The following is a 17,049-nucleotide window of genomic DNA, read 5'->3' as shown; positions in this document are numbered from 1 at the left end:
AAATAATTATAAGTAATCCCTACGATTATAACTTAAGGGGCCTCTAGATACTCTAGATGGATGTAAAAGGATGTCATTTTACAACTTCCAACTTCTTTTATCTCATATTAAAAATGCAGCATCAAAAGGTAAGCCTGATGTCCTATCAAAAGTAAGCTCAATCTGATAAATTTAGCAACGGAACAGTTGGAGTTGGCTGGCAGCAAAGATTGTGTTCATTAGGTCAAAGACAGCCTTGCAGCCGAAAACATGCATATAGCAAGCTCCGGCAGTCGGAGCTTCCATGCCACTTCTGGTAAAATACCGCAGTGAATCTATAACAGAGCTCAGCTCACAGCTCTGATTGTAATAAATAAAAACTATCTTTGATGAAGTCTGCAGTCGGAGCTCGCATACATACCAAAATGCCTTATTTAACTTTTCCAGAACAAGACTGTCCGTTTTCAAGAGTAAAGGAATGTTAGGGATGCATGACATCTGCTGTAAGGTCCCCCGCCGAAGATTATCAGCCTGTTTGGGTAAAAAGATGATTTAGTCAGAAAACATGTCATTGAAATGTTAAGAAAACTAATTACAAGGAAAAATATGTAAAATTAACACCAAATACTAGAAAAACAAAAATATCACAATGATTCACGTAACATGAAAATCTCAGGCAACACCAAAATTTTTTGTTCACCCCTTAACATAGAACTCATTATGTGATTACTTGATGCCTTGTCCCGGTGGAAGCTTTAAATTACCAAATAGCTGACTAGTTGTAACCCTATTTTGTCATTAAGTTAATATCACAAATTCACTTGTCACATTAAGAAATTAATTTGTAATCAGATATCCTCAAAATTAGGAATTAGGTCAATTAAAAAAAAGAAAATAGTTGATACGATTCCAATTCCTTAATTCCGTGTTATTTTAAGTTTTCCGACTCATGACAGTAAAGTAAAATACTAGTACAATTTCCAAATTAATTTCTTTCTAGGTTTTGGCCCAAAAGTAAGAAAAAACTTAGGAGTGTTTTTTGGTTGAGAAGAGGAAACCAAACGACCAAAAACGTGGACAAGTCCATTGCTTCTCTCTCCCGCTCTATCTCCCCTCTCTCGCTCTCTCGCTTCTCTCTCCCTTTCCACATTCAAACACCAACAAATTCTCTTCTCAATCCTATTCCCCCAACGATAAAATAGAGTTGGAAAGCTGATAAATTTCTTCTGGGTGTTGCAGTGCTCTGCCTCTTCAGTTGGGTTGATCTTGGTATTTTTCTCTTGTGCTTGAGGTATGCTTCTTTTGATTTCTGGCTGCTGTTGGTTGGTAGATATGTGTTATTTTTGTTTGAACAATGTGGCAATGACTAGAAGTTTTGGCTTTTGTATTTTCACAATCCTGCTCTTCTATGAATCTGGGCAATATTTTTCTTCTTCTTTTAGGTACTTGTATGAGCAGGCCAACCAAGAGCTCTTCACTATAAACAAAAAAAGTGATATCTTGTGGCCCTGAGTTTTCATAGTCAATTACAGTGGTGTAATCGATTTTGGTTTATATATCCCACGCATTCAATTTGCATCATTAGATGCTTTTATCTGATGCTTACCTGCACTGTGTTGCTGCTTGCTGCTCTCTCTCTCTCTGCCCTCACCTAATCAGACTTATCACACATCCCCTCTCCTGGCCTCTTCTAAAATTAATTCTCAACTTTTTCTTCAGAGAAATTAGTAGTCAAGAATCATGTAGGCGACAACACTTTAAGGAAATGTTTGTTAGACCGGACTAGGACAGGGATTGGGCTATTTGGCACCAATCCTGCATTGAACTAAACAAGGGCTTACTTAGCAACTGGACTAAGTAGGATTAGACCACTTAAAGTGTACGTAATAGATAGCTCCAGCAATACCGGTACTTTAAATGTGATTAATAATTTGGTAAATCCTTATGGGTGAGAATGGTTTAATGTTTTTTGAGTTAGAGAGTTCCAGAATGGGTTGGATGGGATACAGATGCAGCCGCACCTTCCAATACAGCTACCTTGTTACGACTTCACTCCAGTCACTAGTTTTTTTTTATGGATTGCCATTTCTAGTATTGCTCCAATTAGACTTCTTATGTCAGGATACGGGTCAAATAATAAAGAAAAAACGTGAACGGTGATTGGATTGATGATAAAATAGAATCCTGGGTATCACTCTTGGATTTGGATGTTTGGTAGTAATTGCTGCTACTGCTTCTTCATTTTTTGGGTGGGGCGTTGGATTGCATTGATGATTAAATCTTGGTTTTCCTATATTGCTCTGTTACATATCCTTTGATTAGTTTTACAGCTCTAATTTGTAATTGAATACTGCAGGGTTCAATTTTAGCTATGTGTCCTTTCGTGTTGTTTGTAATATTCTGGTGGTTTTAGTTTGTAGTGTAATCACAGTTTGCTCAAACTTGTAGTGTGCTACAGACTGATGATAGCCTTCTGGGTAATCATACAAACTGTCATGCATTTGAACTTAGCGATACTATCTCTTTATTCATTTGGAGATTATATGAAATTCACATTTTTCTTTTTCATTACATGTTGGCTTGCTGTAATGCTCCTCATTTTTTCTGTTTTTAAGAAGTGTTGTATGATAATTTCATGACTAATGTCATCATTAGTTCTGTTTTTAACAACTGTTTGATAATTGTTCTGATAAGCAGAGCTGGTCGAGATGGCAAATAGTAAATACGAGTATGTCAAGTTGTATGAATTCGAAGATGAGGTTTTTCTGCCCAATTTCATTGTTGTTCAAATCAACGGCCGTGGTTTTAAGAGGTTTTTAGTCTTTCCCTCTCGTTGCTTGTGAGAGCCTGAGACGACAAGACAATGATTTTCTCCTTTAATTTTCCTTCAGGTTTTCTCAAGTTCATGAATTTGAGAAGCCAAATGACGAAGTAGCTTTGAATTTGATGAACTCATGCGCTATTTGTGTGTCAGAGGAGTTTCCTGATGTTGTGTTTTTGTACGGATTCAGTGACGAGTACAGGTACTGCAACTGCAATGTAATCTGTTTATGTTCCATTTATATTAAATTAGTTGTATGAGAGCTTCATTGTGTTGTCTACAGCTTTGTTTTCAAGAAGACATCCAAGTTCTACCAGAGACGTGCCAGGTTTTTATTCTGAACCTTAAATTCAGCTTTCTTTGTTTGTGATGCATCTAAGATTGTTGTAACTGTGCTTATTTGCATGTGATTCTCAGGTTGTATTCAATTTCAATTTTGATGAAATAATTTATATGCAAATTGTATGTGCAGCAAAGTAGAGTCCATTATTGTATCTTTCTTCACATCGGTATATGTGATGAAATGGAGAGAATTCTTTCCTCATAAGGAGTTAAGATACTCCCCTTCATTTCATGCACAGGTTATAAGCTGTGCTTCAATAGAAGTCCTTCAATCATATCTTCTATGGAGACAAACTAATTGTAAGTAGTCTCATAATGCTGTTTCGAGTCTGGAAGTTACTATATAGTCATTTTCAAATGACAAGTCTCTGATTCAAGAAAAACTTTCAAGTGAATTTTCTATTTACATGTTGTGTTTGCAGGTCATACAAATAACCTACATAAGACTTGCCAATGGGAGCTAATTAAATGTGGAAAGACCGAAAGTGAAGCATTGGAGTTACTAAGGGTGAGAAGATTTAATTGTACTTTATGCATTAATTGACTTTTTTTAGATGCATGCTTATTTGAGGAAGAGGTTATGTTAAACTGTACCATGCGTTCGTCTATATTTATTGTTTGTGTCCTTTCCTTTTTAACGTTATGTTGTGAGATACTTGTGCTTCAATCTTTTCTTTTCTATTATTGAAAATGGTCTAGTTTTTCACCCATTAAAAATAAATTTTAATTTTCAAATACAGAATGTTGTTGAATGTTGATATTTATAATTCTATTTTTCACCTATGATTATCTATGTAATATGCAGGGCACTAGTAAGGAAGAAAAAAATGATCTTCTTTTCAGAAATTTTGAGATTAACTACCAGAAATTGAATCCGATGTTCCGACAAGGATCCTGCATTTTGAAAACTGAGGTTATCTTTCAATTCTGTAGTGAACTCTATCGTACTGATCTTGGAAATCAAACTTTCCATTTTTGTTTCTAGGAAGTTTTTATTTCAATCTATTGGAAAGGTAGAATTCTGGAGCTTTTTGCATACTTTATTTTATCTGTATGATGTAAAATGCTGAAAGAAATAAACCTGCACTTGCATATGCATATTTTAACATTTCTGTTTTATTAGGAGTTATAGATGCCTTTACTAATGTGTTCTAGTTCACGTGACATTATAGATGCATCCTGACTTCTCATGCTGAAATCTTCATTGTACATTATTCAGGTGATTGACATTGTAAAGCACAGAGAAAATGGCTCTCCTGTCAGGAGACTTAGAAAAAAGTCGAGCATAGTCCATTCAAAGAATATAGCTGGAAAATGTTTTTGGAACAATCACACTGGTCTTCTGAAGGAGCTCGGTAGCTTTACAAATGACATTGGAAAAGTTGAACCAGATTATGTTAGGTCCTTCCAGTTTAAAAAAATACTGATGCCCTCAACTTGGATTGTTATTAGAATTGATGGTTGCCATTTTCACAGGTAAACTATTCCTCACGTGACAACATAGCTTATTGTGGTTGTTGTTGGTCTAAATTTTTTCTCGTGGGTTGCTAATTATTAAGGGGAGGTGTCCTACATATGGTTCCAATCCTAAAATTTTAATGGGTTATAAAATTTACTTCTTCTGTTTAGATCACTTATTGAGAATTTTCCATGTTGGACCATTAAGTGGGTACAACTAAAGTGCTAAGTCATTGTTACACTACAAACAGTATACAACATGGACTATTTAATTTCTACGTGGATGCATGTAATTTTGTTGTTAGATATCATGCTAAAATTCTAGAAATGATACTTAGTGTTTAGCTGTTTGGCTTTTCGAAGGTTTTCAGATGTTCATGAATTTGTGAAGCCGAATGATAAGCAAGCCCTCAACCTTATGAATGCATGTGCAGTGGCTGTTGTAAAAGAGTTTCCAGACATAGTTTTCTCCTATGGAGTCAGTGATGAATACAGGTATAAAATAGATTTTATATCAGAATGTTGTGATCTATAACATTAGTTTAATTGTTCCTATTATTTTGCAGCTTTGTTCTGAAGAAGGATTCTCATTTCTATCAAAGGCAAGCAAGGTTTTTCTTCCATCATCTTTCTTATGGTTTCTATATTTTAGATGCTGTTAATGGATATCCTATATGGAATATAGTTAAATTTGTCTTTGGAGACGAAATGCAAGCAACCAAACACCTAAGAAAATTCACTTAACCAGGAAATTTATAATGTAACAACTTTTGATGAGCAGTCAATAAATGGTACAACAACCAGAAGATTAAGCTGATTGAGAAGGTCAACTATTAATAATGAATTTTCTTGGTCAGGAATTACTTTGTATTTCAGACTTTAGGTGATTGTTGGATTTTATTTATTTATTCATTCAATAAGATTATTGTTAGATTTTAGATCATGTTAGATTTATAGTTACAATCGTTGACAATGCATTCTTATTCTATGTGCATAGATTAACTAATTGTTCTGTAGTGAATTACAAAACTAAGGTTATTTTTTGTCATGCTTGCTCTCAACCCAGGAAGGTGCTTCTCAATGAAGCTCTTTTATAACACTGTTTGAAGTACCTTTTGTTTGAAGAAATGAGTTTTTGGGCCTCAAATTCCTATATTTCTCTGCTAGGTCTTTCATATTGTTTATACTTGATGCACTTTTTCCCCATAAATCAAATTGGTCCTTTTGACCGGTATTAGAATTACTAACAACTTCACCTCTGCAGTGAGATAGTATCTGCCATTGTGTCATTATTCACTTCCATATACATAACGAAATGGAAAGATTTCTTCCATCAAAAAGAGTTAAAGTACCCTCCTTATTTTGATGGACGTGCTGTGTGCTACCCGTCAGTTGAAATTCTTCGAGACTATCTAGCCTGGAGACAAGTTGATTGTGAGTATTTCAGCTATAAATTTTCAAAAAAGAGAAAATGGGATTTAACTCTTTGACATTACTAAAAGCTAGAAGCAATAATTTTTTCAGTTTGTTTAAGGTTGCATTCAAAACTATGTACTTCATGTGGATAATGTTGTAAATTCAGTGGCGTCAAATTTCAAATGGGTTTGCAGGTCATATCAACAATCAATACAATACTTGTTTCTGGGAGCTTGTTAAGTCTGGAAAAAGCAAAAGTGAAGCTCAGAATTTTCTAAAGGTATTTGGTCCGTGCAGTATATTTTGGACACAATCTTTCTTCTCTAGGAGTCTACCCTCCACCTTTATCAATTTTAATAAAATTTTCTTTTGTATGTAGGTATGTCATTCCAATTTTTTTTAGTGTTCCTTGAATATTATTTTTGCATGATTTTCATATTCTTGTGGTAGCCCTCTTTATTAAAATAAATAAATAAATTGACAGGGTACTCAGACTGGAGACAAAGAGAAATTGCTGAAGCAATTTGGTATTGACTACCACAAATTACCAGCCATGTTTCGCCAAGGTTCCTCCATTTTCTGGGACAAGGTTGTCTTTCTATCTCTATGGGATGTGAAAATTTCACAGTGCAATATTTTTTTATTATAAGATGTCGGCAACTCCTACCACCTGTTCATCTTTAACTTCACTCAAATAACAAAATGACAGGAATACATCGGTTAGTTTATATGTGGAAAGCTTGGACTAATTAGTTCGGATTGGCCTTTGAGGAAAATAATGTTTACTGGGCTGCTGAATTATAGATCACATGGGCCAGATGGCCAACTTGCTTAATAGCCGATCTCATTGATGCTAGTTTGGCAACCAACCCTTTTTTCCCAAGTTTAAGCTAGTATTTTGACCAGAGTACCAGTGTCAGTAGATACATCTTATACTTTCATGTGGAAAATGTGGATTAGTGGAATATGCATAATTCTGTCCTTGCTTCATCATGACTCGTAACTAATATTTCAGTTGGGACTTAGGATATTCCCAAGTTGATTTGGTTGAGTAGAGATGGAATTAGTAACCAAACTCATCTGCGGGTCATTCTTTCAGTAGGTTTCCATGACTGAAATCTTTTGGAGCATACCCTTTATATCCACTGACTTCTCGGAACAAGTGTAGTTCATTGATCTTTTATTCTCTATGGCAACTTCAACAGGTTTCTATATTTTATGAGATTAGAAGTGGTGAGAAAATAAGGATAAGTGATTGTTTATGCGTTTGTTGACCTCTTTTGGAGTCCTAATGAGTAGATACACACAGCATTCTGACTAACGTGGGGTTGGCCATTAGCGGATCCTCTTCTGCAGTTTTTTTCATTCTCTTGGTTTCCCCTTTTTCTGTTTAGTACACATCTGTGAAACACCCACCCAGGATGCTACAAAAGGAATGGCCTGGAGGTCTAGTGGAGCCTTGAGTGGATAACGCACACAACACTCCCAATTAATCTGAGATCTATTTTTTCCTTTGGCCATTAAGAAACACACATACATACACACCATCTATGAAATTTGAGATCCACTTTAGACACTTCAAAGGAATTTCTATCCAAATGGTTTTTTACATGCTAGTTCTTTATTTTCCCTTGATATGCAGGTTTCATTCTTAAGCTTTTATATTTATTCTGCATGCAGGAAGACATCACAATGATGCAGGAGAAAGAAAAACCTGGTGGAAATTCTTTGAAAAGAGTTATTGTAGAACATTGTAATATAATTGAGCCAAGCTTTTGGGCTGCGCATCCAACAATTCTTTATAGGTAACTCCATAGATGCTGTGAAGCACTGAGTTCTTTGTTATGGAGAAATTGAAGACCTTAGCAATGCCAAATTGAAGACCAGTTTTCCAAACCAAAACAAATCATCACGTGGCTTTACTTGAGTCCCGGTAGCTGGCCCTGTTTGTTCCACAATTTCAAGTGCTAAGGTAGAGACAACATGCTGGAGCTTTGTTCCAACCAGCATGACAAGCTCTGTCTCTGTGGAGCCCAGTCTTGACCTTCCCTGCTCTTGCAGGGCTGGTTCTTGCTCTTCATGTGCTTGCAAAGTTGTGGAAGGGAGTGTGGACCAGTAAGATTAGAGCTTCCTTGATGATGACCAGATTGAAGTGTGGATTTGTCCTTGGTTGTGCGGCTTATCCCTCATCTGATGTTGTACTTGAAACCCACAGGGAAGAGGAGCTCACTGGTTAAGTGTGATCTCTATATTTCACCGTGGTTGCTTGTATTGGCTTAGTTTATTTGAGGATAAGGTATTTCTAATTAAATGAGTTGCTTAATGTTTTTGTACTCTCATTTGTAGTATGAAATCATTGTAGCTTGTAAACCCTTACATGAATTTTCTCTTAAATCCTCTCTCTCAGGTTTCTGAGTTTAAAAGTGAAGGGTAGGCCTTGCAAGGGAGACTGATAGCGGAAGGAAATGAGTTTGAGCATTGCTTAACAGGATATACATCCAGTGTTCAGCCACTATTCCAAACATGAACTTTAAGTGGTACATTGAACTCGGATACATTATAATCTACCTAATTATCTGAGATAACTTCTATTTAACCATGCCAAAAAAGAAGCCTCAACTGGCTAAGTTGTTGATCAATACTTTGAATTCTTGCTTGAGAAGCCAAGAACTCATGTTTTCTGAAACAACTCTAAAAGAGTATCCACCTTTTCTTCCATTCCATTGCCTTCATCATCTTCATCACTGATGGTTGGAGGTTGAGATGCACTAATTCTTACCGATTCAGATAAATACTCTTCCACTCGGAATGAGTATTCATGTTGAGGTGGTTCAGACGGCTCAAGAACAGCTTCAGGCTGTTCCGCTGACGCTACAGTTACTTGATGGAGTGAGTCCAAGGAAGAGCTCCGAGACAAAGTGCCAGATGCAACTGTTATTTCATCTCTCTCATCAATTGTCGTATCAAGTGAACAAACTGACCTTGTAGCATGCGAATGCACAGAATCGCGTCTAGACCTCTCCTTTACTCTCTTGCACCAGCTATGGAGTGAATCTCTGACACTCTCGGCAACCAGAGCTTTCTTGCACCGTGATCCCATCTGTTGTCATCAAATACAAAGAATGAACATCAAAATACCTCGTTTGTACAACTTGAACAAATTTCAATCTTCTCTAACTTCTCTATGTTCCTATAAATGAGAAACCCCTAGTTTGTTTGACAAAGGAAACAATTACTGAAATTTGTGTGTCCATGTACATTGTGCATAGTGATCGGTCATTCTGCAGAATGCTACATTTACTTTCTGCCTTGTTCCAATAAACCAAAAGATTTATATTTCAGAATTGTTGAAGAGTTTTAAGCAAACCTGTGTGACAATTACGTTCAGAGGCACTGTGCTGTAGCTACACCAGAACTGAACAAGAACACTGCAAAAATATTTTAAGATGCATATTACTGATCCAACAAATCCATAGTCTCTAGGGCTGATTGGCATAATTAGGATACTGTTCATATGTATTAGCAACAGAAGTGGCATGACTGGAATTTGTTGTTTGATAAAGTACATAACAGAGAAAGCAACTTACCCAGAGGTCAACCGGATAACTATCATTAAGTGGTTTTTCATGAAGCATGATCTCTCCTTAAGTCCCCACTACAAAGAGAAAAACTCAATACAATTCCCATGAATGAAAAAGCAAGCACACAACTAAAAAAAAATTTCAATAACTGTAAGCAAGGAGAACAGATCTGTTAATTCTGCTACTAGTGTGAATACGAAAATTATATGCAGAAATCAGTCAATTCTGCTATTAGTGTGAATTATATGCACCGTATAACAACTTCGCCTACCAATTTCCATTTAATATTTGACAGGAAAAATAAAACAGAAATGTATAATGTTTTTTCTTTTTTGTACTATGAATTATCTTAAAGTAATATTTCTGGTGAATTGAGATTAAAAAAAAAAGGTTTTAGTTAAGAAAAGCCCATATGTGATGTATATTATCTGACTTTTACTTCTTTATTTTCTGTAAACTCTCCTTGAAAGTTTTCCTTGCTTTCAAAAGCATGTTAATCAACAAAGTATTTCCCATCCCATTACAAGCTTACAATGTAAGGAAAAATCTCTGAAATTGCATCCAGCCAATTTATATATTGTTTCATGCGACTAATGTCTTACCAAGGACCAGAGAAAGGTTGCCATCTCAAATGCATTCTGCAGGGATGCACAAGAAAATGAGTGAGGATTTTTCTCATGAAGATTTATTGCAAATATTCATAAATAATATATACACATAAGATGTAAATTGCAAATATTCATAACCTGAAATATGATGAACTGTATCAACCTCAGTAGTATCACTGGTTTCCCAAACCAAAACAAATCATCACGTGGCTTTACTTGAGTCCCAGTAGCTGGCCCTGTTTGTTCCACAATTTCAAGTGCTAAGGAAGAGACAACATGCTGGAGCTTTGTTCCAACCAGCATGACAAGCTTTGAAATGCAAGAAGATTGAAAATGTTCCATCAGAATGAAAAAAAAAAAAAAAAAAAGAAGAAGGAAAATTGATTTAAGGGTATTTTAGTTTAATTCAATGATAACAAGTATGTATACTTACAATGGCAGGGATGAAAGAAAGCCAAAAGTAAATATTCAAACCTGCAGAAATTGGAAAAAAAATAAAAATAAAAATAAAGGTTAGGAAATAAGGCTCCAAATATATATAAGTTCAGTATATTTATTTGCATCTGAACATACAAGAATTTACCATGAATATTTACGAAAATGCACACTATGGCATATCCCCAAAGTGGCCAGCTGCAAAATCAGAAGTTAATTCAGATACAACCTTGCTTCTTCCCCATAAGATAATTAAGATATGCTTAAGAAATCAAATATGTTTAAGAGTTATAGGATGATGAAATATAGAAGAAATTAATGTTCAATATTAGATTACTGTAAGCTGTTTTAACCTTTTTTATTATTTTTTTTTTTTTTGACAACGCATCTTAACAGTATCGAAAGAATGTGGCACTTGTGATGTATAAACAAAGCAATTTTGGAACATATTTCTGGTATGGGATACTTAAAGTGTTGAAAAAACCCTCTTCCAGTCAAGTATTACATTTTCTGATGTGGAGAATGTTAGGGGGTTACGGGAGTTACCATAGTTAAGGGTCTTCAATGACAATACATTAGTGTTTTAGCTGTTATGTTGTTATTAGCCTTTATTAGGATACTTAAGGGTTTTCCGTTTCATTGTAACCACTAGGAAGATATCTTATAGTTTGGGTATAAATATAGGTTGTAATGACTATCCGAACCATAATATAGATCAAGTATCTTAGAGTATCTGAATTTGGTCTACAGAGAAAAGGCCAGTCAGTTAATTTTTGGACTTAGGGTTTATTATTGACGTTCAAGGAGAAGGCTTAATTTGCAACCATAATTAAAAGCATTCTAATTAATTCCTAGGGGCATGGGCAAAGCATGACAACTCAAGTACATAAAACAACAATAATAGAATTAAGGTAACCCAAGAGATCAAATAAGACACTATTATATCAAGCTACATAGATATAAATTATGTAATCCAGAAAAGTGCCTACCTAATACCCAGAATGCCCTGAAATTCATCTTCCATACTCCGGACCATATATTTATGAAAATTATAAGAAAGTGGAAGTTTGTGCTTCTGCATATTATTAACACAAATCAGTACAATAATAACATGATAAAGCAATGAGAAAATGATGTTCCAGTGAACAAGAGAGTCAACAGAAATGCACTGGTGTTACAAATCTAAAAATACTGCAAAATCTGCAACTATGCAGCACTTTGTTCAAATATTTTGAGGTTTCTATTGCAATATGAAAGAAAGAAAGTCAAAATGAAAATAAGCCCAGTAGGAAACATGTACAACTAAGGGCATCAATAATAAAATACCCACACTGATGAAGCCCAAACGCAGAGCCAAGTAATCAGATCTCTGTATGGAACTCTTAAATTGTCGTAGAAAGCAGAGCTGCAGTATCAGGACACAAATCAACATTAACTTACAGTCATTTGAAAACTCAACATGTCAAAGATATAGCAAAAAATTGGAGATAAGGGAAACACTAAGATCAAAAGCAGTAAGGTATCTGATACATCTATTGTTTACAGTAAGAAGTTTTGACTGATAAGGTGTTGTAACAGTTGTCTTGTTCAAAATAAAATTGTGATAATGACTGTCATAAGAGCACAATTTATGTAAGGCATTAGTTTTAAAATGGTGACTAGAAGGGAGGGGGTGCAATTAATTCAAATCTTTTATGAAAAGGATGAAAAGTTACCATCCAAATCAGAAGCCGATTCCTGCTCCATGGATGAGATGTGTGATGAAAAATAAAGGTGGATTGCCGTGTCATGACTTTGTTTTTCTTTGCTATAGGAAAAACCAAGATGAGAAGGCTAATATAGGCAAGATGATAGATGATAGATGATATAAGTACTTCAAAGACATGCAGAAATAGGATAATTAAGAAAGCTTAAAAAATGCACTAGAAGTTGTTATCAGTTGAAAAGAAACAAAAAATGCATAAAATAAAATCTCTGAATAATACTCATCTTCTAGGACTCAAATACAGAAGCAGATACTAGTGTCTGTATGAACTTGCATCAGCCAAGTGCACATCATCTTCCAAAACGGTTTTCGTAATTTGCTTGTTATTAGAACCCCCTGACAATGAACTAAAAGATATTTCCCATATCAAACTCCCAACGAAATAGTCTCAAGTAGGGGTCTTTGCTTAAAGGCACTAATGCATTTCTAGTTTCCAACCTAAAAAATTCATCCAAACTTGAGGAGTACATTTCTTTTGTTCATGATAACTTGTATTGGCCCAATTAACCCTGTATCACCATTTTTCGGTTTAGACTTAACAAAAAGAAACCCAGGCCTGTTGTACTATAGCCCTCTACAAACAGAAGTTAAGTGCTTAATACAGCAAACCCGGTTTGTTTATGAAGAATAGCCTTTATTGTTTAAATTAATTGACAAATTGATGTAGGACGCATAGGGCCTAAATTTATTAGTTTCCTAATATATTTGTTAGTTTCCTAGATTCTCTAGTTTTCCAAATTCTAATAGGATTTCTACTTTTCCAGATGTCCAGATTTCTAGTTTTAAGTTTCCTATTTTATTTGGGTTAGGATTTCTGTTTAAGCAAGAGATTTTTATCCTATTATGTCTAGGTTTTAGTTTGCTATAAATAACCCCATGTAGTTCTTTAAAATTCAGATTTGAATGTTGAGTAAACCTTTTCCTAGAACTCTCTGATTTCGTCCCTTCGATCTATATTTCTTCTCCTCGATCTCTGATATTCTTCTTTGTTCTACTGTTTCTGTCATTTATCTCGTCTTTTCAATCTCTATTTCTTCTCCTCGGTCCCTTATATTCTTCTATGTTCTATTGTTTGAGTGCTTCATCTAATACCTACGGGCTGTACTACATCACAAATGTAATTTATTTGGTTTAACAAGTACGAGACATTTGCAATATTGATTTGCTTAGTCTGAAAATGTTGCAGGTTGGCAGGCATCAGGTTATCTACCTTCAGTGACCAATTCCTCCAATTAGAAACACATCATGTACTACGTGGAACAGAATTAATGGATATAAAGTGGTGTCATATGGCCTTGAGATTGACATCAATTAGGCTATTACATTATACCATCACCAAGTGAGAAAATTTTTACCAGCATAACAAGACTTTATTTTGAAATTCAGAAGTTGCTAAGTCAGTGCAGAACAAAGAGGCAGTATTTTATTTTTAGTTTCCATTGTGTACCTTGCAAATTGGCATCAGCCACTGGACCATCTAGATTTTCCCATTTCCTCCAACTGTAAATCTGTAAACATGTGCACTAATTCAGAAGGCAGTGAACATCACAAGGAAATGAAATACTTGAACTAGTTTGAAATATCAGGAACTAGAGATATAAAATCAGGGATATAAAGATTGGGTCAATCAGAATCAATCAGGTATATGAAGACCACACCTTGCTCATAGCCAAGGCAACAGCCAAACAACTATACAACACATGGGTGATCCCAAGTACAAACAAGAAACGATGCAGCTGCTCCAGTCCCTCATATGAAACAAACGGTTCATGGCCCTGCAGTTAACCATGAGAATTGGTAAGGCAAATGCATCGACAAATCTTTTCAAAATTCAACCTTGGACATCAGTTTACCTCACCACATTGATGAGAAAAGTTATTTAATCCTCTTGGAATTTCAGTCTTGTTAGGAGAAGAACTTTCTAGCATGGCATTCTCCTTGTTGCTGTAATCTCTCTCAGAACAGATATAAAATTGACTGGTGAAAAGAGAAGAATTTACACAAATCTCAGAGATCCACCTTGCTGATTGCGCCAACAACAAAGATATTAGCCCGAGCAGCATCAGCTCTGCCAGGAAGACCAAAATGTGAATTTAAAACAGAAAAAATATAGCAAAATTAACCCACATTGTCACATAACTAGGGCTCTTAGAAGTCCACCACTCCAAAATTAAAAGAGAGATATGACTAACAAACAAATCAAAACTCAAAGCCGAAACCCATCTCTGAAACAATATCAGCAGTCAGATTCCGTCAACATTTTACGAACTTCTATTGTTAAACCCCACCCTCAACTCACCTTCCTTAATTTTCTCCAGAGAAGCAAATAGAGCTTTCCTCCTAGTCTTCTTTAACCACTGCGCACAATAAAAAACAAACAAACAAATATAAGAAAATTAAAAATCTTAAATCCAAAAATTCATAAATGCCTTCCAGAACTTGATATAAGCTCACTAAAATAAGCCAAATTGTGTTCCATTAGAACAGTAACATTGAATTTGATTTATTTTGTTTCCTTTACTCTTAGCAACCAACCAGAGGAAAGTTGTGAACTGACTAAGCAGGTAGATATGCAGTTTTAATTAAGAAAAAAAAAATTCATTTTTACAGAAATTCTCATAGGCCAAATAGAGTTCATGAACACAGCTGACGTCTTCCTCAAGAATGTAGCTAGCTGGCTAAAGAATCTATAAATCAGCATTTGTCTTAAACACTCTCTGTAACCAAACAGAGCATCATCATTTATTGCATAACTATTTTCAATCCTCTCCAAACCAAATTAAACTATGCCAGATAGCTACATGGGCCCCTGACAAATAAAAACCATAGCTGGAAAACAGAAATTCTTTTTCTGTTCTTTGAATCTTTTCTATTCAGTTCTGACATTTTCTCAGCAACCAAATGCAGCACTACAAATAACTTTTTGTTTCCTCTCAAACATCTCCAAACTTAGATGAACAATCTAGACATCAGCAAATATATAAGCTAAAACGCAAAAGCAGGAACCAAACAGGAAACAAACAGGAAACAACATCAGAACTCAACCTGCTTACCCTTCCAAATCTGTAGATTGACCTTTCAACCAGAAGGCACACAAACACCATAACCGTAACAACCGAAGCCACTGAATAAGTTGGTGTCTCGGCCAAGGACCTTTGTTGCTGTATCACCACCTCCATTCTTCGTATCAACAAAAGAAACTAGACCTGGCAAACGGGTCGTATTAACGGGTTTCGGGTCGTGTTCGTGTCAACCCTAACGGTTAACACGACGACCCGTTAAGTTAACCAAATACTAGACCCAAACACGACCCGTTACAATTCGCGAATATCCGACACGACCCACCCGTTAAGAATAAACCAAACTATCACAGCTTCTCTAACCTTCCTGTCTTTTTTCCCCCAAACCCCAACCCTAACTTTATTTCAGTCTTCTCACCCCAAAATAGTATATCTCTCTCACACATATATATTAAAAACTCAACAACTACATAAACTGAGGAAGAAAGAAAATTCAAAATTGACTGAGAGAACCAAAACCAACAACCTCCTTCTTGATCCGTGATGAATGGGCTGAGTCTATTGAGTGGAGAGAAGAAGAGCATAAGAGAATTTTTAGACACCAAGAAAAAATATTTTGACCTTTGTTGCTGTATCACCACCTCCATTCTTCGTATCAACTAAAAGAAACCATCAACTGTCACACTCTCAAAGTTTTGAACTTTCTTACTTGGAAAGCTGGAAACTTTCTCAAGAAAATGGAACCCGAGTGGAAAAAAGTAAAGAAAAAAGGAAAGATCCAGGAAATGGGGAAGTGGGAAATAGTAAGATGAAGCTAGACCACGTTGTTCTGTAATATATTAATGTTAAGTGAAGTTGGATGTGGGGGTTTGAATTGAATAATTCAATAATTCAATAATTTAATATGATAGTAGGATCTTCTTCTTTTAACATAGGAGCTTAGTTTATTTCTATTATTTTTATCGATTGGTTTTTTGTCAGAGGTGTGATTTTTTAACCAAACCCTCCTTCCATTGCTTTGGAATTGCTGCTCTCTCGCTCTCTCTCTCTCTCTCTCTCTCTCTCTCTCTCTCTCTTTCTCTTTCTCTGTGTGGCTGTGATGGCGTCGCATGGTGCTGCAGGTCCCCTTCAAAACCTACTCACATGAAGAAGCAGCACATCCCTCCACAACTCCCTCTTTGCGAATTTTAAAGATCCAACGGTCCTTTATTATTTACAAAACGGGTAGAAATGAAATCATAATTCGGTCCAATTAAATTACTTTGATTATAATGATAACAGTTTCGGAAAAGAATCCAATCTCGTGCATTTATTTATAAATTTCATAAGTCGGAATAGGCACGGCTCTGAACCAAGGCCCAACAAGCCGAACTTAGAAAATTTTATGTTGGCCCAAATATTGTGGGCTTGAACTACTCCAAAGCTTACTTTAACAACATAGTCCCTTGGTTAACAACAAAAGGTCTTGCTAAGCATTTATATGAAATTGAAAGAAGAATTTATTCTTGTACATTACGAAGTTGCGAAGCAAGCTATTGATTCAAACAATAAGTAATATTGGTCTTTTGAGGATAAAATCCTCCTCATAATCCCAAATTTATATGAAATTTTATTCACATCCCTA

At 35.5% G+C, this 17,049-nt stretch overlaps 2 protein-coding genes across 6 annotated transcripts; one reads left to right on the top strand and one right to left on the bottom strand.

Annotated features, from left to right (window-relative positions):
* The first annotated feature begins 1,066 nt into the window (after positions 1-1,066).
* Positions 1,067-9,257, top strand: LOC103318902 (tRNA(His) guanylyltransferase 1). 4 transcript variants are annotated; one of them, XM_089046386.1, is made up of 15 exons: positions 1,067-1,270; positions 2,677-2,791; positions 2,871-3,002; positions 3,084-3,128; positions 3,273-3,442; positions 3,565-3,650; positions 3,948-4,055; positions 4,362-4,618; positions 4,964-5,095; positions 5,167-5,202; positions 5,865-6,034; positions 6,211-6,296; positions 6,501-6,605; positions 7,697-8,312; positions 8,424-9,257. In XM_089046386.1, exons 2-14 carry the CDS (start codon positions 2,688-2,690, stop codon positions 7,823-7,825), a joined length of 1,560 nt encoding a protein of 519 aa, XP_088902512.1. In that variant the 5' UTR covers positions 1,067-1,270; positions 2,677-2,687; the 3' UTR covers positions 7,826-8,312; positions 8,424-9,257. The 4 variants fall into 4 exon arrangements, with proteins under 4 accessions (XP_088902512.1, XP_016647417.1, XP_088902513.1 ...); XM_016791931.2 differs by having other exon boundaries at positions 5,167-5,211; XM_089046385.1 differs by having other exon boundaries at positions 1,109-1,248; positions 5,167-5,211.
* On the bottom strand, positions 8,472-16,215 carry MLO4 (Seven transmembrane MLO family protein). 2 transcript variants are annotated; one of them, XM_089046384.1, is made up of 17 exons: positions 16,096-16,215; positions 15,459-15,606; positions 14,705-14,762; positions 14,425-14,473; positions 14,259-14,349; positions 14,064-14,180; positions 13,853-13,913; positions 12,356-12,447; positions 11,971-12,045; positions 11,630-11,715; positions 10,789-10,838; positions 10,639-10,679; positions 10,344-10,514; positions 10,200-10,235; positions 9,604-9,671; positions 9,384-9,444; positions 8,472-9,116 (listed from the first exon to the last, which is right to left on the bottom strand). In XM_089046384.1, the coding sequence occupies exons 2-17, from the start codon at positions 15,582-15,584 to the stop codon at positions 8,688-8,690; spliced, it is 1,611 nt and encodes a 536-aa protein (XP_088902510.1). In that variant the 5' UTR covers positions 15,585-15,606; positions 16,096-16,215; the 3' UTR covers positions 8,472-8,687. The 2 variants fall into 2 exon arrangements, with proteins under 2 accessions (XP_088902510.1, XP_008218567.1); XM_008220345.2 differs by having other exon boundaries at positions 14,259-14,473.
* Between the last annotated feature and the right edge of the window lie 834 nt (positions 16,216-17,049).

Source organism: Prunus mume, linkage group LG2, assembly GCF_029339155.1.
Source record: "Prunus mume cultivar Tortuosa linkage group LG2, ASM2933915v1, whole genome shotgun sequence".
Taxonomy (NCBI): domain Eukaryota; kingdom Viridiplantae; phylum Streptophyta; class Magnoliopsida; order Rosales; family Rosaceae; genus Prunus; species Prunus mume.
This window is presented reverse-complemented; position numbering and strand designations above follow the sequence as displayed.

Excerpts from the sequence above, each read along its gene's own strand:
- MLO4 (XM_008220345.2), bottom strand. The coding sequence starts at position 15,584 with ATGGAGGTGGTGATACAGCAACAAAGGTCCTTGGCCGAGACACCAACT. Across the intron at positions 12,448-13,852 it reads GGCTGATGCCAATTTGCAAG|CAAAGAAAAACAAAGTCATG; the intron begins GTACACAATGGA and ends TTTTTCCTATAG. Across the intron at positions 9,117-9,383 it reads TGAACGTAATTGTCACACAG|ATGGGATCACGGTGCAAGAA; the intron begins GTTTGCTTAAAA and ends TGATGACAACAG.
- LOC103318902 (XM_016791931.2), top strand. The coding sequence starts at position 2,688 with ATGGCAAATAGTAAATACGAGTATGTCAAGTTGTATGAATTCGAAGAT. Across the intron at positions 3,003-3,083 it reads GGATTCAGTGACGAGTACAG|CTTTGTTTTCAAGAAGACAT; the intron begins GTACTGCAACTG and ends TGTTGTCTACAG. Across the intron at positions 3,651-3,947 it reads AAGCATTGGAGTTACTAAGG|GGCACTAGTAAGGAAGAAAA; the intron begins GTGAGAAGATTT and ends TGTAATATGCAG.